Raw genomic sequence first — 26,950 nt, forward strand, 5'->3', positions numbered from 1 at the left:
ATGTATTGTATTCTGTATACTGTATTCTTTGTCAACATGGGCAGAGTCGAATGCCAAGCCATTCGGTTCTGCCTCGGCTATTATCTATAATAACTTCGGAAACAATACGGATTGAAAGTAGTTATACCACGTGGTTTCAGATGTAAACAAAACAGAGTTTGCAATGTAAAACGAATGTATATATTTGACATGCAAAGGAAATAAAGATATGTTTCGGTACATTTATGATGGAAAATATTTCTAACGGCACTTTTTAATGAAAACATGTCCAGTGATGTACAATTTTAAACAAATCCGCCTAATTGTCAACAGGTTTGCATTTTGTACTTTCGGTTTCTACAACCAAAATTATAAATATATAAATAAGGTACGAGGGGTTATCCAAAAATTCGTGAACTTCCTTTGTTACGTAAAATATATTTGAGATATTGATTAAAAATTCTTACACTGCTTAGAGGAATAGATATCAAATAAACAAATAGATAATAATGTTAGTATCTTCTTATATTACAACAATATTTATGTTTACATCAACACATATCGGCGACAGCAGCGCACTACAAAATGTTATTGACGTCAACGTCATAATAACGTACTTTATAACTTGTGCTTCAACGTAACGCAGTCAATGACCGTTACTGCTTCTCAAAGTAATGTCCATCACTAAATTTCTTATGCCGCTTAAACACTTTTAATAAGTATAATAATCGTGAAATTTTATTTTCTCTATTCACCTGCTGATTTGTTTCAAATATTTTTTAGGTGTCATTGCCAAATTACACAAAAATATGATCCTGCGGTTTTCTAATTTTTGCGTGTCCGTCATTTTCACGTTGTAAACAATATGTTTGTCGATTCTAGCGATATCAACAAAAATTAATGGAAAGACGTCCATAATTTAAAAGAATTACTTAATTTTCGTCATAGAAGAAACAGGCGATGGTTTGCGGTTTTCTGCGTTAATTATTAGTTTTTAGCATAAAAATTACAATAACTAACTGCGCTTTTCTACCGTGCGCCGAATGCAGTGTATATGCTTATTTAAAAGCAATATAAAATCATTTTTATTGACGCAGTTAACTGTTCCTTTCAAAATGTGTTAAAATATTCTACAAGGTATGCTGATAAAATTTCACTACAATATACGTTGATAGAGATACGTTCAAGAGATATGTAAAAGTCAACGAATTTTTGGATAACCCCTCGTATTGTTTGCATTTGTATGTATGCATTCACTTATTTTAGGTGGACATTTATTTGATATATTTGAAATTAATTTGACAACAACTCGCAACATTAAATTACTATTTGTTTTCATGTTTAGTTTCTTAGCGTAGGTTAGACCGAAATACTGCATTCGTTCTGTGTATTCATACTATTGTGTTCGAGGTCTTTATCCGAAGACTGACGGAAAGGGCCAAGTAGTTGCAATTGATGCCAAGCTTGAAGATGAACAAAATGGGTTTCGAAAACAACATAGTACAATTGACAAATTGTCAACCTTGACCAATCAAACACGTTTGAAATCCAAGCGTTCAACTTTTGTAGCATACATAGATTTTAGCAAGGCATACGACTCCGTCAATAGGGACATTCTGTGGAATGGGGGAAGTAAACAAATGTTGGTGTTATTGGTAATTTTTTTTTTGCTGTAAAATCTATTTATTTCAATGTAACAGCTTGTGTATGGGTAAATAATTTGCATACAAACTGGTTTAGTGTATACAACGGCCTTCGTCAGGTATGTGACTTGTCACAACTACCTTGCTGTGAGACATTAGGCTTAGGTGATGACATCGGAAATGAAGAAAAGTTATGTATACTTCTTTATGCTGATGACATTGTTTTCACTGCTGAAACTGAGGAAGATTCGCAAAATATGTTAAATGTTCTATATGAATGGGAATTACGCCTTTCATATGAAAATTAATCCGACAAAGAGCAATGTAATGAACTTTAGACCGAGCAATGTAAATAGGATCAATTTTATCTTTAAATGTGGACCAGATAATCTTGAATGTGTTTTTTATGTGTATATTTAGGTTTAACACTCCAAGAGCATTTAGATTACTCTGTCACAGCAAAGTTTGTTGCCCAGTCAGCCAGCGTCAGCCAGTCGAGCTTTAGGTCTCTTAACAGCTAAATACAAGTCTCTTGGGGGAATGCCTTAAATGTGGAAACAAATCGTTTTCCTGTATTGACTCAATTCAACACCGTGCTATGTGTCTTTTCCTAGGGACATCCCGTTTCTCTCCGTCGGCAGCGCTGATAGGCGATATGGGCTGGCAACCAACCTTTAGTGGACAGATTATTAATGTTTCCAATTTTTGGCATAGACTGTGTATGATACCTAGGTCCAGAACAAACTACAAAGTTTGTATGTATGCTAATTCAGTTGGTTGTACAATATGTAAAAACTGGTGTTTTAGAACGAAACAAATTTTTCATAATCTTGAATGTAAAGAATTTTAGTAACATTGGTAATGTGGTATCAAAAAAAGCTATGTTAGAAAAAGTTAAATCTAGAACTATGCAAAGATTTATTGCTAAGTGAAATGCTAAATTAAATGTTACATCTGAAAGAATTAGAAGCGGGGTCGGAAGCACATATAGGCAGTTTAAAATATGATAAACAAGATCAACAAGGAAAGGCGGCGTTCAATGAACGCAACTCCCACATGACCCAGCAACAAGAACCAGCGGCAAGGAGCCCAGGCGGACCCCAAACAAAAACAGGACAGGGCAAAGACAGAGCACGGACAGGTTAATCACTAAATGATAAATAATTTGTAACTGATTAGGAATTCAAAGAAAACAAATAAATGATTGAATAATAGGCCCACAAAGTCAAAGGGGACAGGAGACCGGGGGTTAATCAAAGAAATAAAAACTAGGGGTAATGGGGAAGATACTTACCGTAGACGAGAAAACAACAAGGGACACAAGCAAAAGTGTCGACAAAACAGTATGAAACAACATAGACATACATCTGAGGAACACAGAGGGGCGCCGCCTTGGAACGGGCAGCAGCATTATAATGACTGCTGGGGAGTTTAAACCGGTTAATGGTGCACCAAACCTCGCTCTTAGCCCCACCATGTTCCTATAAACGAGACAGTGTAAATAAAATGAATCCCCGCCAAGTGAAATTCTAACAAAAGGTTAAATAAGTAAAACACTAAAATGATCATGTAGAAACATATAAAAGTAAACCCAATGACCATAACAAAAGTACTCAATGTCCTAAAGGAAGACAGAGTAATAAGAAAATCACTTACAAGGGCCCGACGAAGCAAGGCAGAAGACGAACATTAAGACAATTCAGTCCCAAAGGGCTTTAATAACTGTCCATCATAGAGTCTCCAACTTGGTTCGTCAGATGTAATCAAAAAGAGGAAAGCGTAGTGTCCAACTGTAAAAGGGTTGAACACTAAACATGCAGTATGTCTTAAAATAGTAGGGTTATAACCTCTTTTAATAAAACTTTTAATGATTTTAGTAAAAACAGCATGACCCAAAATCTTACGAAGTTTGTAAATCACATCGCCATAAAAACCAGGCTGGCTAATCCCTTGTCGCAGAAGAGTTTTTAAATCACTATTGAATTTAGAAATTAAATCAAAGTTACGATTGTAAAATTTAGTAAAATATTTCCGTAATTTAGGATAGCGGTAGCCCTGTTTTAGAAGCTTGCTGGTAATAAAAATATTCCGCTCGTTGAAATCCTTTACGTTGCTACAAGCTCTAGCGAATCTTATTAACTGAGAAACATAAACCCCGTAAGATGTTGCATGGGGTACGTCTCCATCTAAATGTGGATAATTAACTTTACAAAAGTCAAAGTCATCTCGTTTATCATAGATTTTCGTGTGAATAGAATTGTTGTTGATAGTAATATGAAGATCCAAAAATGATGACAACTTTTGGAACTGAGGAATATTGCAAAATCATACTACCGCGCTGCCACATGTCCGCTTTCGCTAAGTTCAGATGTGGAACCGCACCTCTAAGAATAGAGACAAGCAGATATGAACGCCTACCAGTTAATGAAAGGCTTTGTCCTTTTTGTAATGATAAGATAGAAAGTGAAGTTCGCACTGTAATGGAATGTTTTATGTATAAAGATATTCGTGTAGATTTATTTGAAAAAGTGAGTGTCAAAAACCCACAATTTCACACAATGACAACTATTGAGAAGTTTATGTTTATATTCTCAAATGCGAGTGGCGTACGGTATATTGCCAAAACCTGCTTTGACATACTTAAGAGAAGGAAAACGTTCCTTTACAAATAAGAATACATAAATTGCTCCTTTTTATGGTTTGCCTTTTTATATACCTTTTATCTTACTTTAAGATATGTACATTGTATATAAAAGAATAAAAGATAAATGTTTTTACTGGACTGTGGTCTCTAGTACACATACCAAACAATGTTATTGAAGTTTCAAATAGTGAATATTATTTTTATAGTTTATATAGTCTTCGATAAATTAATTGGACGGTATATAAAACTATTATGAGAACTAGTTTTAGGAAATTTTATTTGACAGGATATGGTTTTTAAATGTCATTAATTTCCAGGGCTAAATGATATATAACGGTCAATTTTTCTTCTTTCCATTTGTGTTTGAACATTTTAGTACTGTTTAATTCATTGTGTCCCATTTTATACCACAATGTAAACTTCTGTATGAAAAACAATGGAAAGTGTAAATATTATTGATGCTATGTTTTTTTAAAGTATAAAATAACCTTTGGTGAAAATGATAATGATCATATGAAATCTGTGTAGCTAGGGGGAAAATTCCTCAGTGCATAAAACAGTAAACTGCTGGGATATGGTCTGTGGAGTTGTCTCCCTTAGAGGAAAAAAAGAAAAATATAGTTTCTTGTAATTCTGTTGGCTGAATGGCTTTCCATGTATTTTATGTTTGTGTTTTATGTTTCATATATAATTTTATGTATACATGTAAAGATGAGACTGGAATAAAGAAATAAACTAATTAAGAATTAATCGCATTTTCTTCACTGTCTGCAGCAGATAGCTGTTGGGAAGATTCGACTTCTTCTGGCTCACCACTACAAATACATAAATGAATCTAAATGAACAGGCAATCAATTAAAATTTTCAAATGATTGTTAAATAATCATTTAAGCTCAAGAACGTCTACAGACTTGTAACATCAATTTAATTTTTCATGACAGACATTAAGCTTTGATCTATAATAATAATACTTACCGTGTTTCATTTGTCGTATCTTCCCCTCTACAATATTTGTAGAAAATGAGCCTAAAATAATAAAAGACGCGATGATAGTAATTGGGCATTTTTGATATTATAAATGTAAATAAGTATGTAGCAAAATGGCGTTAAGATATATCATAATATCACAATCGTTCAACTATTTATATTATTATTTAAGTTAACAAAGTGGCTTTCATAACAATAATGTTTACAATCCAAATTTGCACTGCAACAAAAGCACCTTCAGAAATACATAGGTTGTCGATGAAAATGTTTGAGGATTTCTAAAGATACATGACAACAATTCAAATATCTTTAATACACATAATATTCTGTGTATAAAACTTTTTGGACGCCGCCTTTCCTTGTTGAGCTTGTTTAGCATATTTTATCTAGAAATACATACAAAATCCTATAAACATTAAATGAACGAGAAAACATTCCATGATATTACACAATATAAATATTCATGTCTACACATATTTATCAAAACAATTCACGAGTTTTCATTTACATACAAGTAAATGCGACTTGTATATATGATCCTAACGATATCATTTCAGATAAAATTGAGTTTTCACATTCCGGTTAACTGTTGTAAAATAATACAAACCAGTGTAAGAATTCGTACAAGTGACTCTTAAAACAATTGATCATCTCGCCAGTCCCAATCCTAAAAGGTTAAATATGATATTATTATTATTATTATTTTTATTATTATCAAGTTTATCCTTCGCATCACGACAACAAGCTTCTTTGAATTCACCAGAGTGAAAGTGCATATTAAATATTTTCATATAACATTTTCATTTGTCAAAAGCAGCATTTACACTGAATTAGATCCTTAAAAGTCGAAAAAGAGTATCAAAGTTGTTAGAAAGGGTTTTATAAAATTGAAACTATTATAAGGAAAGCTTGAGTTGACATTCAATCGCTGTCAGTAGTCCACCTAAAATTTATTAAGATCATAGACAGCGTACCCACTTATCATTGTTATTACGAAACAAATACTGCCAACGATAATACGGAGTAATATTATCCCAGGAATCAGATCAAACCAAATCCACGTTTTGTTTGAGCCTGACCATTCCACCAGAAGAGTTATGCACACTATAGCATAGCTTGATAGAAACATGACATAACCAATTCTTTCAACTTCATTTTTCAATGCTGCCTGAAATGAAAAATAGTACATGCAAAATATACTACCTTTCGTGTTTATTGAATTAATATGAAGCAAAATTCTATTTTTTATTCCAAACGTTAGATAACGGCGCGGTATTGCTAAATGTACGGTTATAAGATTGTCGCAGACGAATAATTGTGTGTTTGTTTGTTTGTTTTGGGTTTTACGTCACATTTACACAGTATAGGTCATATCGCGACGTTCCAGCTTTACTGGTGGAGGAAGACCTCAGGTGCCCTTCCGTGCATTATTTCAGGCACGAACGGGTACCTGAGTAGAACCACCGACGTTCCGAAAGGTAGCTGGATAGCTTCCTCACATGAAAGAATCCAAAGTCCCTGTCGGGATTCGAACCAACAGAGGTGAGGGGCAAGTGGTTTGAAGTCAACGACCTTACCCACTCGGCCACGGACGCCCCCGCGAATAATTGAAACCGTCACAAAATTCACTGAATATCATTTTCATGTAATACTTTGTGACATCGCCTGTTTTACCAACGTTTAGAAAACAAGCGAGGTTTTACGTTGCGTAAAAGGTTACTAATCTTTGCTCACTTCACGCCCTGATCTTGCTAAGGTATGTGATATATTTCATCCAAAACATTAATCGATCACTTACAGAAAAAACACCTTGTTTTCTCAAATTGAACAATCTCTTTTATGGCCTTCCTGTTTCTCATTAAAGAAATCATTATAGTTCGTGCAGCTTGTAAGGCATAAAAAACAACGCAATATATATGTTGCTAACGGGCTTTTATTTTAAGCCAATTAATGGATAACATTTTACATGGAGAAAGTTTGTATGATGATTTAACTGGGGAACCAATTTGCCCATTAAATAGTGAAACAAATATAAAAACATTAGTAATGTGTAGTATTTCATAAGATTGGTTAATTGGTGACAAAAATATATCAAGTGTCAGTGGTTGACTGACAAGTGTCAGTGGGTGGATGGCAAGGGATGAGGTATAACTAGAATACTATAACATATTTAAATAGCTGAGAGAATAGTTTGCTTTGTTTCCTTTGTTCTCGAAGAAGAATGAGTTGCGCATGTTTTTCATATTGTTAATGTGTTTTCATTTCATTACTATTTATACCAACAATTTGTGCGCCTAGTTTAACAATTTGTTTAATTCAAAATTCTATCGTTTTAAGTTCATGTATTATGAAACGGATTTTTTATTGGTTAATTAGTTGTGTTGGTTTTACAAGTAAAATTGACTAATATACTAGCATGATGACGTTAAAGACTTGCATTTGATTTTACTTTTATAGAAATACATACTCATACACAAGACTCGTATGAGGGGAATCAAGAAAAAGTAAACATACCTCATGTACGTATTTATACCATATCCCTTGAAAAATAAAAATCGCCCCAATCATTGAAATATGAAATAAAATCCATCCATCCAAAAATGTGAAGTACCAGACAGGAGGCAGTCTCGAGTATATAGCAATCCACTGTAGCAAAGTTGACGACAATCCTGCGGTACATAACGAGACGCGAGTGCTCATTTGATCCTTAAACCAGTATGAGCACATAGCGATTATAAAGAATATCGGAAATGGCGCAAAGTACATAGATCCATAAGCACTGCTCCTTCTTTTAAACTTTACACCCGTGATTAAGAAGGAAAATTCGCCCCCTGAAATATATGTTTATAGTACGCCTTAAAGTGTTTAACAGAATCAATTTTCAAACTGAACATTAAAATCATTTCATATTGTTTGGTGTTTCAGTAATTGTTTCACGTGTGTGTGTGTGTGCGTGCGTGCGCGCGCGCGTGTGCGTGCGCGCGTGCGTGTGTTTGTGTGTGGCAACTTTTTTCTACCCTAACAAATAAAATGCTCTTTTCAGACAATCGACATTATAAAATTATTAGATTAATTCTAATAGAAATAGATATTTACTGTCATTTTACATGCATTGTTTCCACCCTGTGTGTTATTTTTATATAAACATTTTCACAATGTTTCATATTACATTCAAATACGGTACCTGCAAGAGATCTGTCAGTATTTGTTTCCAAGCCTTCCGAATTTTCCCCGACTTCTACTTCGTAATTTGCTAAATCGATGTGGGGCGTGAGTAAACCGTTCTTCGACCATTGAAACAGGAGTTTGTCCGACGTGAATGCGTCTGTATATAGTTGAAATTAAAACATATATATATCTATCATTCCTGGTTGTCTTGTTATTTACTCTGAATATGATACTTTGTCCAAAGATTTGTCCAAATCGGCCTTTATCTCATCAAGTTGTACTGCAATGACTTCCATTAAAGATTTCATTTAAAACAAAACAAATAAAAAAATATAAAACACACACACACACATTTGCACAAAAAAGAAACACACACGTCTTTGAACAAGTATATTTTTGCGAACCAAATGTCATTTCTTCGAGATATAAATTTAGAAATGCATTGCATCAAAAATGCTTGTCGTCCGTGATCGAATGCTTCGTTTATACAGGTTTGACATTTCAAGGTGTGTCACTAATTTTAGAATAATTACTTTATGTGATGAGCAAGACACTCATTGTCCTATCTATTTGGACGTCCCGTCTCTTCCTGAGGAGTATGTAAGTTGATATCCTAGTGTTTTGGTAAGCTGTACTCGATTTTCAAATGGCCGCAGTCATTTTCCTTCGTTAATTTTTATTTTAGATAGATATTCTAAAAAGTATCAAATTCATTAATTTTAACTAGCAGTAGTTGTTTACTTTCAAGATAGAAATGAATTTCTGAATGACAGATAAGAGTCAACATTCTGGGAAAAGGGTGAACCACCAGAAGAATTAACCACAAAAAAATCACATGAATATTGCGGTCTCGGTTTGTTTGAGTCTGTACATGAGAGCTGATGAAAAATATAACACCACACACGCTCTCTAGCACCGGCTTGAGAGGTACACAATTTTCAACACATTAAAGTGTCGGAATCAATAATCCTGAAGGACATGAAAAACAATAGCAACACTGAAGTGAATGACCTTTCCCTTTCCATAACTTTTTAATTTGCTTTATTTCTTTGCATCATTTGTAAAATATCTCTCATACTTGAAATATATTATCAAGGGTAGACAATTTTGAAATGAAGTTTTATATCATCATGATTACTTTCCTATTTTCTCATTATTATCAATGTTTTTTTTTAATCAGTTAAAAATACTTACAACTTTGAAGTTTTACATTACATGTTTGAACATCAAATGGATATAGGTTTAGATCCATGTGACAGTAACCAGTCATCGAAATTCTATAACGAAAAAATAAGGACACAAAAATTAATTATTCAGGAAATTGATATAACATTAACTTTTTAATTACATGCATAAAGCTGTGACAGCGATAATTCAATGACACACGTATACTCATTACATACCTCATACTGAAAGTGACTGTCCCATTAGGATCAATGTATGCAAGTTCTTCGTGTTTCACTAATGAATGAGCATCAACTCTTCTCTCATTGCTTATATACAGGTCAGGTTTCCAGATCAAGTCGACCATATCTCCTGTAAGGTCGATACGAGTAAAGTTTGCGACATCATAAAATGCAAGCCTTGAATCTCTCCACTGCATTCTCAGAAACATCATCAAACTGTACTCCTTGAAGTATATCAACGAACACATATATTTTGATAATAACATTACGAGAAGGTATGTACTACTGTTATTACCTTTTTTTCTTAATCTGAACCCATATTATAAGGGTTCTTTGTATTTAGCAATTGTGTTTTGATAAAAAAAACAATTCGTTTAATTACATATTCTTCGTATTCACAGTCTTAGATATTGAACGAAATACAAAATAACTTTTCTGAAGCATGATAGTAATAAAAACTTGTGATACAGTTTTTAAATCAACACTAACATTAGCTTGATTTCTTTACATTTAAAGGTTACAAAAATATATTTGGGCCCGTGGCATGCTCTACAGATTAATTATTGGCCATACCCATCTGCTAATTCGTATAATTATACAAAACTTATATATATATTTGCACCAAAGGACATATTAGTACTTCTTTTTGCACCACTTGTATGAAACATATCTAGAACTTACTATTTTAGTAAGCCTGACGTTTCTTAAAATACCTTGTTCAATCTTTCTTGAAATTAAAATCGGATAGATGGTGAGATTTAAAATTGAAAACATTTAACTACGTATGATCGAAAATCATTTAGTTTATACAAATTCATTTTAGCTCAACTGTGTTGGAAGCTATAAGCTTATTGAAACACTCTCGAATCCGTTCCAGGGACCAACCAGTACTAAGCAATAAATGTAAGGTTTCTTGCTCAAGGAAACTAAGGTTTGCCTCTGTAACGCGGTCAGCAATCATTAGTTTATCTGATGACTATTATCCAAAATCTATCCTCAGTGTTAATGAAAAATTGTTCTTTGGTCTCGATCCGATTATATCAAATTCATTTTGTTCTATTTATGTTCAAAACAAATGCGCCGCCAAATGCAAAGACTTGTATTAGTTATCAGTAAAGAGATATAACAAAATTCTTCGTGCCACGTACTCATTGTTCAAGTTCATTTGAAAGATGGACGGTGCGGTTTATAACCTTTATCATTCAATTTAAAGTTCCTTATGAACATTTAGCATGATATAAAGATGAACCATTAGCACAAAGTAGAATCTACAATAACATATTTTAAATTTGATTTCACTTAAAAAGTTTTTTTGAATAACTACTAAAAATGGGGCTAGGGGCATTTGATGTTTATCAGTAAGCATTAATAAGTGGAAACCATGACTAGACAAATATGAAAACAAAGCAGATGTGTTCTCTAATAGTGTGTGCCTTTAATATATCCTCCTTATTGAAAAATTCTTCTTTCCGCATGTAAAGCATGTGTCTTTCAGACTTTTAAACTACACCGAAAAGGTGAGTGTTGCATTTCCTTTGTCTTGTGTATTGCCCCGTATGAGATTTTCCTGGTTTTTATTTTTTCATTTTTCTTTTTTTTTTTGTAATAGTTTATTAAATTCTTATGAAAAATCTTTTTCGTATGTGCTTAGGACCATGTATAGAGGAAATTAGACACACAAGTTTAAAATGACCTCAGCCCATTTAATATAGTGATAGGCAACAATATTCCATGCATTATCGCTAGAAAGAATAATTTAAGTTTTGCATGTTAATGTGAACAAGTCCTTTTATTGTGTGTCTAAGTTCTGTTCTTTTCCTTTACTTTCAATACTAGGTCTAAACAGGTGAATCATACACTTTTCATAGTCAAAGTCTAAACATTAACACTTCTTACAAAGTATGTGTAGACAAATTTATATAGTTTATTACATATATCATATACTAATTATTAACCAAATACGAATTAAGATTGAAAACATTTTGTATCATTCATGAAAAAAGAGACATAAAAAGGGGGTTTCTGGTGCAAAATACGATTATTTTCACTCTAAATGAAAAGTGAAAGAATAAAAATAAATAAAAACAATTGAACAAGAGAATCAGAACAGATGTGAATAAGGCGACTAAAGACCACATTATTTAATGGTGGTGGTGAGTTAAAAAAATATTTTTATTTTATTTCTTTTTTTTCTTTAGTTTTTACCATATATTTATACATCACAAAAGCAGGTACATGTATCAAGTGTTGTGTCAAGTTGCTCCGTACTTCACTTCAGTGATGTTATGTTATATTTTTCTGGTCCTTCTGGATCATTGATTCCGGCACTTTTAAGTGTTGAAAATTGACAACCGCTAAAGCCGTTGCTAGAGGCGTGAGGGATGTTACACTTTTTCATAATCCCTCATGTAAAGACTCAATCAATCCGAGTTTCATGTAATTTTACTGTTTTGAATGCTTCCGAGGGATCACTTTTTCCATATATTTTTGTATATAGTCATGATAAATATAAATTACATAAAACCTTCTAAGTAAAGTACATAGATATAATATACTTGACAGTTCGCTTGGCGAAACATTTTTCAATATTATAATTGGCAAGTATATGTGCCTTAAATTTTTCAGTTTAATCAATTTTATGTTTTAAATTCTAAAAACTGTCAGAAATGAATGAGATTGTATAGTTACATTTTTCCATTTCATTGTCATTTATCATAAGATACTTTCGTAAAAGATTTTCTCCAAGAGAGAAAAGACATAGTTTTGAAAAAATTGTTACCATATTTTGTTCACTGATTGATGTCACGTCTGAAATCTCTAGTTGTACAATAACAGCACATTGTATATCTGAAAATACCAATTTATATAAATGGTATAAATGAAAATCATCAGCGCTTCTAGAAAAAGGGAGTAATAGGAATTAAACATTTTACTAGTAAATAAATTAAAAAATAGAAAAGGCAAAAATCCTAAAAAAGCCCAACACGGCAAAATTGAAGAGCCATTATAATAGCTGTTAAAAAGATCATAACTATATACAATCCTGCGATCATTGCTATCACTTAGGCCTACAATAAGCATAATATTATTATTCTTTTTATTTAATACTTGAAATATAAAACATACGTATATACTCATATATACTTCATTTTGCCCAGGACTGAAATGATCTCAATACCTAGGTTTTCTGTTTGTTTTGTTTATCTGGTGAGCAACCATTTCGGATATGTACAATTCATCATAATGATAAGATATTTGCATAGATTGCAGATGATAAAAAGTGGATTAATATTTGCACATTGCAACGCTGATTGTGCACTTTAGAATGTACACCATTCTCTATCTGATCATTTAGTAAAACATCTCTGGTTAAGTCGTAAAATTCTTTTTTAGGCCACATCAATCTAATTTCTAGTTCGTCAGATTCAGTGTACCTATTTTGTACAATTTAAAACAACATAAACATTATTTTTTTTTCTTTCCGACCGCTCTTATATCCGAGAAAAAATAAATAAAAAATCACTTTGCAACTAAAAATCATCTTCCACTCGAATAATTTGATAACAGAATTCCAAACTTTGATTGTCTTTAAGATATTTTACTCGTTTATCCCTTTGAAATAGGCATCACCTACCTTTCATCATATTTAACCTATAGCCGTCTGTTTAGACTGCGAAGAGCATATTGCTTCAGGCAAATATACTTTATCAATACACCAACTATATCCATCCAACATAGGGTTAATCGTGTCAACAACACTTAAAAGGTGGTCAGAAATGACGTTATGAATAAATTATTCACCAGATCTATGCACAAGCTTTGTATTTTCTGTTATCGTATGTCAGCTATTGAATTATCAAATACCCCCTCTCGAAAACGATCAGTTTTTCCTTCTTCCAATTTGATAGAAAAGATCGACGTAGATACTTAAAAATATCCACCATAATACAAACCAAGAAAAAATAGAAAATACGAAAAAGTGGCAGTGCATACAAACTGCATGTGTTTTTGCTATATATGTCATGTAAAAGGCATGCACCGTTTTTATTTTACTCAGTAAGGGTTGATAATAACGCCCCCCCCCCCAGTATGTTTTTTCCCATCTACTGCGATGTGAATAAACATTTAAGAACATTCCAGATAGTGACAGCAGCATGCCCTAAGATTCATGGTATTTCACTCTGAAAATCTTCAAAATGCATTTAAAAGATGTAACATGAACAATGAAAGTATTTTACACATTGCAAACGACACGTACAATCCAACGTAAATTACCAAAAAGAGGTCAAAATACATCTTTGCAAGTTTTTTTTCGTTTGTAGGCATGCAAGTTTAAATATGAACTTGAGAAAATAATGCATATCTATTGATGATTTAATTATTCAACTGGAAACCCCCATTTGTAGTACATAACATCACTCTCGATCTGACTAAAATTCAGATCTACTTATTTCTATCATTTTGATTGAATTAATTTTCAAGCATAAAGTGGTGATAATTTACCTCCATGCAATTTCCACGGATTACTAGCCAAAGATATGAATTTTGAGCCAAAAGTAGGTCACTGTACGGCGGTCAATGAGAACCTTAATTTACAGTAACCTGTGACAATAGGAAAGGTTAGCCCTGAAAAGGACCGTTTGCGCCAGCAATAGGCCTGCCTTTCAAGCCGTCTAACCGTGCTAGGGGCTCACGCACCCTAGCACACCGTCCTCGTCGACCCAAGCGCCTACTTTGTAGGGCCACTCCCCTCGGCATTAGTCAGGACACCGGCAGCTGGTCCGCAGCACAAGTTTCGATCTTTTTACGTCGTCCCCAGTCTTCAAATCTTCTGCCGATGCCCTGTGCCTTCTCAGCGACGTGTACGCTCCGAGGGGAGGTGAGAAGTCTATCATGTAGATCTGATTTCCATCGTATTTGTATCGCCTTCATTGTGATTCGGTTTTTCTGGGAAAGCTATTTTTAGCCAAGCAATCAAAATATCCTTTACAAGTAGACAACAGACGAAATATCAAAACATCGGTGTTCTTGGAAGTAAAACAAATTGTTGATATTTTTGAAAATATGTTTGAAGTAATGTGAAACAAATAAACTGGAAATAATAGACTACTTGTTAATAATCAAGACTGTTTTGCCATTTAACCTTCCTGCTATATGCACAACGGCATGTTTATTCGTGAAAAATACCTACTCAATATTGGTTTTTCAGCGTTTAAAAATAGAACCCTCTTCACCTTAAAAATTATGAAAGCTCGCCGATGTTTGGCTATAAGAAAGGATACGAGAAAGTGACAACCTATTGCTGATCGTCAGATCCTAATGCACAGCGTTATTTAGGATCTGATTTTAATCAAATTGCATCACTCTTGATTCTCAATGAAGATATTGTATGTTTTATATTGTTGAACATAACAGATGAATTTTCAAAAAAGGCAAATGTTTAAATTTTCTTTTATTTTTTCATTCTCCGAAAATTTTAAAAAAGAATTCTTTAACAAAAAATCAATTTGTAGTGGCCTTCACTAGCTTAGTTTGTAGTTTATTAACCTTAACCGCTACGTATATTATACAAACACGAACTAATAGTTAGTCCAGGACAATACTTTCAGATTAAGTAACAACCTTTATGAATTATATAGGTATCAATTATTATAAAAGATCTATAATGAATATTTAAAAGATTCATAAATGTTTGTAAATCAAAATATCATCACAAACATACAACGTACTTTCATCATATCCTGCCGGGTAGCCTTGATCGTATGTTGAAGCGCTTGTTAAATTGTCAAGGATATCCCGTCTGAAATTAACAAAGAAAAAAACACATTTGATTATATATAATAAAAGGATTCATTTTTTAATTTTCCATATCTTAAAGGCTATGCAAAGGTTACATTAAGACTCATAGCAAATTGAAAACAACATAATAAAATATATTCGAACTTTGAATGATTCTTTTGATAAAATGATGATGTAAACATGTTAAGAAATGATGTGTTTATATATGTCCCAAACTGTGCTTTTTCTTTTCATATTTTTCTGTTTAACTGTTTATAATCTAATTTCATAGGAAGTGATAAAATGAAAATACATTTTAAAATTCTGGAAGTTGAAGATCTTTCGAAAACGAAAATGCAAAAAGTCCTCTTTTACGTGTCCTCCATCAGCCGTTTGTATATCTTAATAATCTAGAAGGATTGTGATACTAATGTTGACAAGTGCAAAACACTTAAGACGAGATGAATATTAAGTCAGATTAAACATCAACGAGCTATCCTGTTTTGATTTGAATTGTTGGTATTTATCAAATGATGAAACGTTTATATGTCTCTGTGAACTTTGGTACGATATATGTTATTGCTAAATTTCATTATTGTTAATGAAATGTCGTAACATACCATACAGGGCTTTGCGAGCTTATTTTAAATTCATCAAATTGTTTTATTCCTTCAACATCTTATGTTAAAGTTTGGAGATACAAAATATGACTTCTAAAAATATAGCTGTTTATGAAATTAACAGTAGTTATCCCAGTCTTAAGTGTTTTTTCACTTTTTAGATCTATATAAGAAACTTCTTTAAATAATTATATATTTTCTGATTCAGTAGAGCAATCTTAACGAGATATACCCTGAAACCGTATTACAAGTTTAGATGCTAAGAGATTGAGATAAGCTGTCTAAAAAAAGTACGTCATTGATTAGTGTATAAATATGAGCATAACGCCGAACAGAATAGTGCTCTGTTTAGGCGATTTTTGCATTTTCGCATTTGAAGGATTTGACATGAAGCAAAATGATTATAAACGATCATTATATAAGTTGCTACAATTACTTCTAATATCGAGAAATCGCACACGACTGAAGAAAAATAATAAAAATGCTGGTATTTTACTTTTATGTGATAAGAAACCAACGTTTTAAAAGAAAATAGAAGATATTTTCGAAGTCTGCATCACATGATGATGAAACATAACGCTCATTAAAAGATCACAATTGAAAATAATACAGTTGTTTCTTTTGAGTATTTTGCGAATTATGGGAGAACAATCACAAAATGATTTCAAAATGACTGGTGGTTTTATAACTCTTTGATTTTTGTAAATATCTGTAAATAACATAACGACTCTGACCCGCTGATAATAGACAGAAGGTTATTTCATTAACTATTGTAAATCTAATTGAATATTTCTTTTGGCAGCGAAAATGTACAGGTAGACACAGTTATCTCTTTACGAATAATGTAAATTTTAACAATCGCCGTTTCAACAAATGTTAACAATCGCCGTTTCAACGACAGAATGTGTAAAAAAGGATTATATATTGTCGTTAAAATCTTTTTTGTGTATTAAAACTAAATTTTGGATTTGTCCTCTTGGATTTTTTATGTACAATTCGTTTTGAATAGATTCTATATTTGCTCGAACGGTTTCAAGTTAATTAGTTTCTTATGTTCCCCTTTCACATTGTGTGAATTAGGTTTAAATGATCTATTTCAATTGTTGCACAATTCATACTCCTAAGCATTAATCAAATAATGTTGTTACTAATAATGAAACAACGGTATAAACACGATAATGGATAATATTCCTACCTTGTAATTGCAGACTGAACTTTTAACGTTAGCACAAAAAGATATACGATGGTTATCAATATTTCCTTTCGATCCATCCTGCTGTCACTATATGGGAGGGCGTATTGCTATATTTCTTTGCGGACTTTGCTATTATAAGATGATAAATAAATCTTAAGATTTTGGTCTTGATAGCATTGTATATATCTTACCTGACAAAGGTTTATATTGATTAAGATAAAGATGTTGAACGTACTTGAGACATAATTGAGTAAATTGAGTGATTATAAAGATTATCGTAGTTACACAGATATATAATTTGACATGTAATTTGACATTTGAGTCGGCCAGAGAAGAAATTTTAATACGAAATGGAATTAATATAAATAAAGCCAATAGTCACATATTTTAATATTTAGCTAACTGTAAAAAATGCATGTCATTCTGATCAATTTTATTTATTAGATAAGTTTAAAATACAAACTCAAAATGAATCACTGTCTACATTGACATTATAATCCGACCAATGTTATTTCTACGCATCAGAAGATGCATACTAATTTACGCATTTAAATATTTTGAGCTGTTAATATACATTGTCCTAATTCTTTGAATCAGTAATATTAACAGCAGAAACATCAAATAGATTGACTATTTACTTAAGAATTATAATCATCATTACTGTAGAAACATCTGACTTTTTCACCCCCCCCCCCCGCCGCCAAATTTTTTTTTGTCTCATATGGTGAACAATGCCTTATTTAGGCGGCCCCCAACACTTGTTTTTGTTTGAGAAGTGTTGTTTAATTAATTAAACACTTCTTCGGCGTCGTCCCTCTCCAAAAGATACATAAGGTAGTTGCCAGAAGGGGGATGTAACCCCTACTGTTGTGGGGGGGGGGTTCAAGGCGCGGCAGCCCCCCTCATCGCTAATAAAGCGTGTGAGACGCTAAAAATGTCCCAATGTCAATCATAAGGTACCGTGTAACCAACTCTGAAAGCCTTTGACTCTAGATCAATCCATTTTAAGATGTCCCCTCGTTGCCATAGTAACAGGAATTTTAATACTTAGCACTTTGTTACAAAGACAATGGTCCAGTCAACATTTGTGCCAAGTTTGATAAGTATGGAAGAAGATTTTATAGTTTTATAGCAATCTGAAATTGTAAAGGGGAGTCTTTTCTATGAAAACAGCCATTTTTTACAAAATGCTCATGCGGTAATGGGTGAAGGGTTTTGTATGATGTTTACTGTTCACAATATTTTTATCAACGATGTTAATAAATTCATCACTTATTTTTCTTGTTTCATTCTGATTAGGTTGCTCAAAATCATTTTTGCAATAAAGAGTTTATACAGAAAGGAAAGCTCGTGCTAATAGTGGAAAATAACTAATGATGACTATTTCTAAAGAATAGTCTCTGTTATTTGGGTAACAACTTATACCCTGCCCTGGTTATGTAGGTACTGTATCTACGTCATATCCTTTTAACGCTGGCGTCGAATGTTGTAACAATGGAAGAAATGAATTGTTGGAAAAAAAAATGGAAAAAAAACGCTGATCAAAACAGCTATCGATAGTAGTATCTTCTAGATATGAATCGATAAGACGTCGGTGATTTTCTGTGTGCCCTATAAGCAGCAATTTTGTTGATATTTTCCACGATTGAAGTTGATTTGTTCTTGATGTCTTTGGTGGGAACATGGAACACTGAATCAAGCAGGATATTAGATCTATATGGACAGAGAAGTTTTCTTAGTCAATTCAGATTTAGATCTTCTAAAGATTGTTGTCGAGAACAGTTTAATTTTAAATTATTTATATGCATTGTTTTGTGAAATGAACATAAGGTTGTACTTTGTCTAGCTTTATGCTGACTGCTGCCGTAAATTGACAATTTTACTATGACGATCCATGGATCTACTCTCACCCACGGCTATTCATTTAGCTATGTCTGTATCTCGCTATAATGTTAAATCATTCGCGGTGTATTAGTTATGATGGTAACAATGATGATTGTAATGAAAACCTTTAAAAAAATGATGGAGGGTTCTTGATATACGATAGCTAGGTCTGACAGTAGGTGCACTTTGCTATTTTCAATGGCGTTAAGAATGGTGGAAGCAAGAAATTTTTGTTAACTTGTGCTAATTGTCCTGAATTACGAAAAAATGTGTCTACTAGTCTAACAGGTTCATAATAAATCAGTTATTTTTATAATCAGTTTTAAAATATATTTTATTTGCTTTTGAATCTTCAAAATAGATCTATAATTTTCTTTTTGCCGGAAGAGAAGAATGTGATTAAAGACAATACACAACTGGTCTGTATGGGAAATGTGGAAATAAATGCGATGGTGATCAGCAGCGTCTTGTGATGACTCCTGACATTTGATGAATTGTTGTATGAGATAAATTGGTGAATGATGTTTATTATTATAATCAATGTTTATTTAAGTCTATTAATTGGTTGAATTGACTAATAACCAATACAGAATCAAACAACTTTTAACTGACAGTATTGCTGGATACTGCAAACTGACCAGTGAAAGAATATTTTGTGTAATTGCTTATAACACTGGCATTAGAATTTATGTCCAACAAAAAGCTTAAACCATTATTCTTGGAGTTTGGGAATTTAGTATGTTTTTGGCCAATAAAGATATTTTATTAGTAAAGATTTCCATGAAATCTATAAGTTGTTTCAAACCTTTTCACAGCTCAGTTAAGTATATAAGTATAAGTACCTATTTTAAATAAGCGCTTCACACAGTTGTAAGAAAGACAGTCCAGGACTGACCAGGATGGGTGGTGCGAAATGCTTCAAAATGAAAAATATAGCTCGAACCTTATAATGTACAGTTGTGGCAACCTATGTACAATTGTGGGGTAAAAAATTAGGACAATTTCTAACACGTTAATATTGCATGCTATTCTAATGACAATAGCTGCTAAGCATACTTAAAATGTAATACCAGTGTTCTGCCTTGTCGAAGATATGATGCATTAAATTGTTGCTAGTTTTCTATACCGCATAGAGCGTAAGTGTTTACATCATGCGATTTAAAAACAAATGGAAACCTGATTAATGTAACGTTATTAAACATGTTGGTTGAATTGGAAGGATTCGAACCCATGGAGCGCAATTGGAAATATCTGCCCTCAGGGTCATGCAGGTCTCACGATCTTGATGGTCACTATTGTATTGGGCATAGGCTTTCGGCGCGTTGGTTGATGGCTGCCCCCGGGGGCCCCCTCGCCCACTTTGCGGCCCTCCAACCTTTCAGAACCATAATATTGAAAATTGGTGAAAAAATGGTTGGAGTTATGGAGTTCAAATTAAGATGAGTGCTGAAAAATGTGCAGCGAGTTGCATACCTTTACTATATATGTATATATAAATCATTTTTTTATTTTTTGTGGGAAATGAAGGTAATTGAATTAAAAGCATATACCAAATATTAAAACATGTTTCAAATGAAAATACTGCAGTTTACATGGTTTTGGGGCGTTGGAGGGTTGTGGGGTGGGTGGCCGATCAGCGCGCCGAACACCTATGGTATAGGGTGGTTCAGGAAATGTATATTTGAAAAGTTGATGTGTTGATGCATAATTTATAGTTCACGTTGATTGAATGCACTTATTGTATACATATATCTAGCACATATTTGAAGCAGTTTGAACGTTATTTCTAAATTAATATCTCGAGAAAATGCACTGTCAAATGTATATACATTTAGCTAGCACATATTTGGAGCAGTTTGAATGTTTTTGCTAAAGTCATGTCAGGAGAAATGACACTGAACTCAAGATCTTGATGGATACTACCCAAATTATTGTGTTTCAGATAGTGTCATATTTGATTTATGAGCGCTAGTATATTCATATTTGTTGGAATGCTGCTTTATTTGCTAAAGTTGAATTACCTACATGGCAGTGTTGTATCATAAATCATAGAATGGCTGGTCCGACTAATTTTTTTTTTTACTATTCAATTCGCCGGAGTCAATAATAATATGATATTGGCGAAGCCAATATTATATGTTATTGGCGGAGCTTTCGACTGAAAAACGGGAAATCTCCCGTTCACCATCCGAAGTCTAGTGGCGGCCGACGAATAGACATTTTGTGATACTGGCGATACTGGTTTCTGCTTCCCAGAACCAATTTCGCGCAACAGTTTGACTATTTTGTGAATGAAGAATTGAAAGACTAGTATTGCTTGAACAGCTTTGATCAATGATTTTCTAGAACATAATGTTCCAAAAAGCTATTCAGTTTGTTCCATTTGCTTGTTTTGATTTTGTGTCATTTGTTTGTATGGATGCCCTAACAGGGTTTTGTATGCCCGGTATCCCAACCTTTTGGCTTTTATTAATGGAGTCGTGCCCATAAAATGCCAAAGATTAACTAAGACATTACTCAGTGAGATAAATTACATATGCCACTATGTATGACTATAAAATAAAATTAGTTAAAGTATGATATTGTTTTGTTGTTGTCCCAAATAAGAGTGCTTTTACATTGCGCCACAGCATGGATATGTAATAATTATATATTTGTTAATGCAGGAATCATTTGTGATATACTTGCATGCGTAGTTTTTATACAAGAACTAGATATCACTAAATGTGATTAATACCCCCACAAGTCTGCTTCGGAAATGAGGATGTTACTAGTAACAGAATACCTTGTAAAAGAATTGAAACATAGAGTTATTGTTGTGGGCAATTAAAGATAATTGTGGTTCATGTATGTTGCATTTCCTTTCAATGTGGTTGGCCATTGATGAAGTTTAATTGAATTACTCTGTAATAAGTCCAGAAAAGCAAAGAAAAAGAACAAAGGGCAATAACTCTATAAATACTGAAGATAGAGTTATAGTTCTTGTGCACTGCACTTCCTCTTATTGTGCTTGACCATTGTATGAAGTTGTTTTGAATTCCAACCAGTACGTTTTAAGTTATGCTCCGGACTCGGAAAAGTATCAAAGGGCAGTAACTCTGTATTTTGTCAAAATGGAGTTATGGCTCTTGTGCACTGCACTTCCTTTTAATGTCCTTGACAACTGTATGAAGTTGTACTGAATTCCAAACAGTAGTTTTCAAGTTATGCTCTGGACAAGGAAAAGTAACAAAGGGCAATAACTCTGTAATTAGTCAAGCTGGAGTTATGGTTCTTGTGCACTGCACTTCCCCTTATTGTGCTTGACCATTGTATGAAGTTGTTTTGAATTCCAACCAGTAGTTTTCAAGTCATGCTCTGGACAAGGAAAAGTAACAAAGGGCAGTAACTCTGTAATTAGTCAAGATGGAGTTATGGTTCTTATGCACTGCACTTCCTCTCAATGTGCTTGACCATTGTATGAAGTTATAAGGAATTCCAACAATAAGTCTTCAAGTTATGGTCCGGACAAAAGAAAGCAATGGAAAAGTAACAATGTGCTTGACCATTGTATGAAGTTATAAGGAATTCCAACAATAAGTCTTCAAGTTATGGTCCGGACAAAAGAAAGCAATGGAAAAGTAACAAAGGGCAATAACTCTGTAATTAGTCAAGATGGAGTTATGGTTCTTGTGCACTGCACTTCCCCTTATTGTGCTTGACCATTGTATGAAGTTGTTTTGAATTCCAACCAGTAGTTTTAAAGTCATGCTCTGGACAAGGAAAAGTAACAAAGGGCAGTAACTCTGTTATAAGTCAAAATGGAGTTATGGTTCTTGTGCTTCGTTTTTGGGGGTATAATAACCTACAGGGAACACATTTTAATTATATTTGCATTTTGTTTGTCTCTATTTTGCAAATGAAGATGTTTGTTCCAGTTGGCTTCCACGCAGATAATATACAACTTTAACATCAGTACCAAATTTTATCAATAGCAAAGCCAACGAAACCATGCTGTTTGTAATTTCCGATAATTATTCATTCGTGTTTACTTACCATAATGCCATGAAAGTCAACATCTAAATTTGAATTTATATTATCACTTTAATGATTAAAGTGTAAACGTGACAATACCAACAGTAAAATGAAAACCTTAGCTTGGTTAGTTTGAAATACTTATGCAAGGTTATTTACTGCCTACAATTCATGTTTTATTCGAAAAGCCTATATACACCAATATTTAATAAATAGAACTGACAAATGAAAAAAGATTGACACTTCAAGTACAAATTAATTTTCCATTTCCGCGAAAAACAATGAAAAGGAAGGACTTCGACAATATCACATCTTTACAGTTAACTATGCTGATATGTTTATACCCTGGCTGATTGAGCAAAGGTCTGACAATAATGAATTGAAGACCGTATAATAACTTTTTACCATTTAATAGAGTTTAGGAGACTCATTTAGTCATGGGTTCTAGTTTCTTTCAGTTGTATATAATGCATGAAACATGAGCTACATCATTCAAATAATATATTGAAATAAGGTAAACAATTGACACCTTTCTCCAACTGATTTATGAACAATATTTCATTAATCCCCTTAGGCGTAACGGATAGGGGATTATATGAATGGCCTCCGTCTGTCAATCCGTCGGTCCTGTCCGTCTGAAACACTTTCGTGTTCAGAATTTGATTCAAGTATTTAATAGATTAGGATTATGTATTTGCAAATACCAACAACAGTCTTGTTAAAAGCACGTTATGCCTCTTTCTATTTTAATTCTTAAAAAAATAATTAAAAACTATTTAAAGTTGCACTGAATGGTGCAGTGATGGTAGAAAAATGTAAACAATGTAGTATTTTTAAAATGATCGTGCAATATGATAATACCCTTTGCAAAAGTTGAAATTTTGAGAAATAAAACTGAAAATTAAAATGTCATAAGATAATTAAAAAAGGAAAAATAATTGTGTATTGCAAAAAAAAATTCATTGACATAAAAAATTGGATGCTTCTTTCAAAATAAAGTTAAAGCTATTGAAATGGTTTTTTTTTCAATTCTAAATGCCTGTCATAAGCCTTTCTTTACTTTCTTTAGCTTCTTTCTTTTCGTCCTGTCTTTCAGGTTTTTCATCATTATTTTGCTATTTTGGCATTTACCTCTTGAATACTTTTAAATACTCTTTAAATGTCTGTTAATTACACTTTTACAATGTATATTGAGTGATGTTATGCAATAAAACCGGTCGGTCAACTTTTGAAGGCTCCCTCGCGAGAGGTAAGGTTGAGTAAACAAAACGAATAACACTTTGCACATTGTGAGTTACTTACCGTAAGTCTACTCCAGCGTTACTTGAGGCGACCTTTCGTGAGTTTGAGTCGAGATTGAGATTAAGTATCGTTTCTGAATACGGGCCTTTGGATTCTTTCATATATCATATAAAATGGTGTGTAACAATTTACACGTAGCGGATACCTAAGGTTTTCCGCCACTTTTAAAGCTGGACATATGCCATATGACTTTAACATTGCCGTCGTAATTTAAAAAAAAAGTAAAAGATATTTTTACATCCCGATAGCTTTAGACGTGTTTCTTGTGCCTGTCAGTAATAGTAGGATAGAGTTGCGCGCCTAATACTAAGAAAGTATTGCGCGCCGATGATGTTTATTTATGGGTGACGTATAAGAAGCACTGATAATGTTAGTTTGGTTCTCTGAACCAGTGTATCCATTAATATTACACTATTATATAGTGAATAATTGCTATCAAACAATCTAATATTTTTTGTCTTACATATTAAACTTAAAGATATAACTATGCTTACCTTTGAGTAAAATATTTTGATCACAGAAATTAATTAAAGTCTATAAAATTCTTAGTGAATATGTCTCATTTGAGTAATGAATAAACTATCTATGGGAAGCTACATTCCTGATTAGTAAAGTTGGTCCTTTCTTAAAAGTCTGCAAGATGATGACACTGACACTATGATGGCACTATATATATTCATAAATTGTGACCACCTGTGGGGGTGTGTAGAGTTTTAATCATAACATTTCTTTTTCTTGTGAAGTCAAAACATGTTTATTATTATACTTACAAATAGACTGTGTAGCAATTATCAATATTTTCCCCAAATTTGAGCATAGTATACCTAAAGGTTAAGCGTGACTTTGTAATTTATCAACGTTAACCGCTCTGTGTATTAAAAATGAGCCGTTAATCCATATTACAAGTGAAAAAAGACAAAACAGACTGATAGTCAAGACAATACTTTACGATTAAGTGACTAAACAAACCATACTGATCTATATAGACATTCATTTTTATAAATATCCTTAATTATAATGAATGTACAAAATATTCATAAATGTTAGTAAATCAACATAATATAACAAATTATTCAATAAGTTATTATAATCTTCAAACGTACTTCTATCAAAGCCTGTCGGTTGGCTTCGATCGTATGTTGAAACGCTTGTTAAATTGTTACGGATCTCCCGTCTGAAATTGACGAAGAAGACAAAACGGAACGACTTTTTCTATTAACATTTGATAAAAAATATACTTTTTATTCGTATTTTACCATCTATGTTTTAATTGCGAACGCAGGGGTGACATATAGCATAATAAAAACTACAAACTACATTTTAGAATCTTAAACTTTACAATATGATAAACAAGATCAACAAGGAAAGGCGGCGTTCAATGACCGTATCCCCTTAAAATAGTTGGGTCATAACTTCTTTTAATAAAACGTTTAATGATTTTAGTAAAAACAGCAGAAAAATTACCATTTCCCAAAATCTTACGAAGTTTGTAAATCACATCGCCATAAAAACCAGGCTGGCTAATCCCTTGTCGCAGAAGAGTTTTTAAATCACTATTGAATTTTAGAAAATAATCAAAATTACGATTGTAATATTTTGAAAACATTTCCTTATTTTATGATAGCGGTAGCCCTGTCCTAGAAGCTTCTAATTAAGTTCTTCAAAAATAATGATTTAAACATTCTGTAAAAATTTGAGAAATGGGGACAGATATTTCGGTAATGAGGTTGGTGTCCCCTAATGATTTTCATAAAAGTCTTTAAGAGCATGCAAAGTTTTAAAAAAAACTTGTATGTAGTTTTCATTCCACTATCCGTTTATATGTGACTAGCATATGCCTTTAATATAAAGACGATCAGATGTGCTGTTTCATACTATAAAATTGTGTAAACGTTCTTTTTTTCTGTTAAATGTTTATGGGCAAACTCATTCATAGTGACAAAAAAGCTAGTGACCTTTCGCAAAAATGCAAAAGTTGTCCTTGATGTGTCCTCCATAAGCCCTATGCATAATATAACAAACAGGACATGATTTCGCTTTTTAACAATTACTTAAATATCTGAGACGAGAGATACATAAAAACATACCTTGTTACATCGGCAAGAACTTTCATGCAGTAGTGCAGTTTGATTTTAAAGATCCTGCATGTTTTGTAATTTAGGTGGTATACCACTCTTAGGTGAATTTATATATGTATATAATTATGCTAATACAACAATTTTCATACATCGAAGAATATGTAAAATATGTACTGCAAATATTTGTACATATTAAATGTAATTATTAAATTATTTGCATTAGTTACTAATTGGAAATTTGACTTAAAGAAT

The 26,950-nt window shown here is 32.8% G+C and overlaps 1 protein-coding gene across 1 annotated transcript; it reads right to left on the bottom strand.

Moving 5' to 3' along the window:
- Positions 1–4,887: 4,887 nt before the first annotated feature.
- LOC132715183 (glutamate-gated chloride channel-like) lies at positions 4,888–17,537 on the bottom strand. Its single transcript, XM_060698167.1, has 11 exons — positions 17,421–17,537; positions 15,557–15,627; positions 12,607–12,674; positions 9,825–10,051; positions 9,616–9,698; positions 8,438–8,578; positions 7,768–8,084; positions 6,228–6,421; positions 5,861–5,920; positions 5,242–5,292; positions 4,888–5,081 (listed from the first exon to the last, which is right to left on the bottom strand). Exons 1-11 carry the CDS (start codon positions 17,495–17,497, stop codon positions 5,006–5,008), a joined length of 1,365 nt encoding a protein of 454 aa, XP_060554150.1. The 5' UTR covers positions 17,498–17,537; the 3' UTR covers positions 4,888–5,005.
- Between the last annotated feature and the right edge of the window lie 9,413 nt (positions 17,538–26,950).

Source organism: Ruditapes philippinarum, unplaced genomic scaffold (genome assembly GCF_026571515.1).
Source record: "Ruditapes philippinarum isolate M1 unplaced genomic scaffold, ASM2657151v2 ctg1224_1_1_1_1, whole genome shotgun sequence".
NCBI classification, from domain to species: Eukaryota; Metazoa; Mollusca; class Bivalvia; order Venerida; family Veneridae; genus Ruditapes; species Ruditapes philippinarum.